The sequence below is a fragment of the Gorilla gorilla genome, chromosome 15, assembly GCF_029281585.2.
Source record: "Gorilla gorilla gorilla isolate KB3781 chromosome 15, NHGRI_mGorGor1-v2.1_pri, whole genome shotgun sequence".
Classification (NCBI taxonomy): Eukaryota; Metazoa; Chordata; class Mammalia; order Primates; family Hominidae; genus Gorilla; species Gorilla gorilla.
In genome coordinates, this window is record NC_073239.2 from 123,429,450 (window position 1) to 123,431,051 (window position 1,602).

The 1,602-nt window shown below is 43.9% G+C and overlaps 1 gene segment (V, D, J or C); it reads right to left on the reverse strand.

Moving 5' to 3' along the window:
- Positions 1 to 276: 276 nt before the first annotated feature.
- LOC115930569 (immunoglobulin heavy variable 3-7-like) lies at positions 277 to 754 on the reverse strand. The segment is given in 2 exon segments: positions 277 to 605; positions 709 to 754. Coding segments are annotated over 2 exon segments (375 nt in total).
- Positions 755 to 1,602: the final 848 nt, after the last annotated feature.

Below are 1,602 nucleotides of genomic sequence, written 5' to 3' on the forward strand. Positions count from 1 at the left end.
TTGCAGTGAGCCCAGATCATGCCATTGCACTCCAGCCTGGGGCACAAGCACGAGACTTCATCTCAAAAAAAAAAAGTGTTTAAACTTAGCAACCTCATTAGTGGGCACAGAAAAATAAATATACAGAGGCTCACCAGGAAACAGTTAGATGTAGAGGAAGCCACAGACCCTCTTGACATCCATCTGCACCTGCCTTTGGGCTGTCCCTGTCTTCAGGGGATCCTGGGCACCCTCTGGTGGCCCTGCGTGCCCCTGCAGGGAGGTTTGTGTCTGGGCTCACACTGACTTCCTCTCACTGTGTCTGGTACAGTAATACATGGCCGTGTCCTCAGCTTTCAGACTGTCCATTTGCAGATAGAGCATGCTCTTAGAATTGTCTCTGGAGATTGTGAATCGGCCCTTCACAGAGTCTGCATAGTATTTCTGACTTCCATCATTCCATATATGTGCCACCCACTCCAGCCCCTTGCCTGGAGCCTGGCGGACCCAGTCCATGGCATAGCTACTAAAGGTGAATCCTGAGGCTGCACAAGAGAGTTTTAGAGAACCCTCAGGCTGTACCAAGCCTCCCCCAGACTCCACCAGCTGCACCTCACACTGGACACCTGCAAACAAAAAGGAACCCTGGTCAGAAACTTCCACACATATCCACTGTTTATCTCACTCTTATCCACTCACACTCAATTTTTCTAGTTCTCCATTAATTACCTTTTAAAATAGCAACAAGAAAAACCCAGCTCAGCCATGACTCCATGGTGAGTCCTCTGTGTTCAGTCCTGATCACAAAATGAAAGCACCTGAAAGTCCCAGAGCTGGGTCTCCTCTCCCACAGCTGCAGGGTCAGGGCTGGGCTGGTTTTCATAAGCAGAGGGAGGGCTCTATTTGCATGTCTCCTACTACATGGTAAGCTCTGGGGTGAGAGGCCTGAGGAGAGAGTGGGGCTCAGAGCATGTGAGAGTGTCCTGGGGGAGATTTGTGATATTGATAGCATTTGGAAATTGTGGTTTCTTATTGTAAGTTTGTTCTATGATAAACCCTTAAAACCTATAAAACTTATAGTTTTGTAATTTTTATTTTAAAACAGTTTTATTGAGGTACAATTGATCTACATAAACTGTGTGTATTTAAAGTTTGCACCAATCATCTTTTATTTTTACATATGCACAGAAACCATGGTATGTAGTATCAATGTTATTTCCATGTTACAGATGAAAAAATATCAGCAAAACACAGATGGATTGTACAATGTCCCCAGCACTCACATTTGGTCAGAGTGAGTCTGGTTATCTGGGCCTGTGCTTCTCACCACTGGTCCTGACTTCTCCCTGAACCAAGCCCAGCATACAGGAGGTCACACCAAGTGAGGTTTGCAGAATCTTTTCTCTGTAATGAGAACATGGTGTGATGTGTATGCAGTGTCGCGATTACCTAAAAAAAAGTAAAGTATGTTTCCTACAGTTTTATTTTCTTGTCACACATTTGTCATGTAAGTGTCTATATTTCCATCAATCTTAATTGAACAAATTATCCATCCACTTATTTGCAATACCCTTATTGAGGCATTATTGCCACGTAATAAATACTGCATAATTAAAGTGTCTA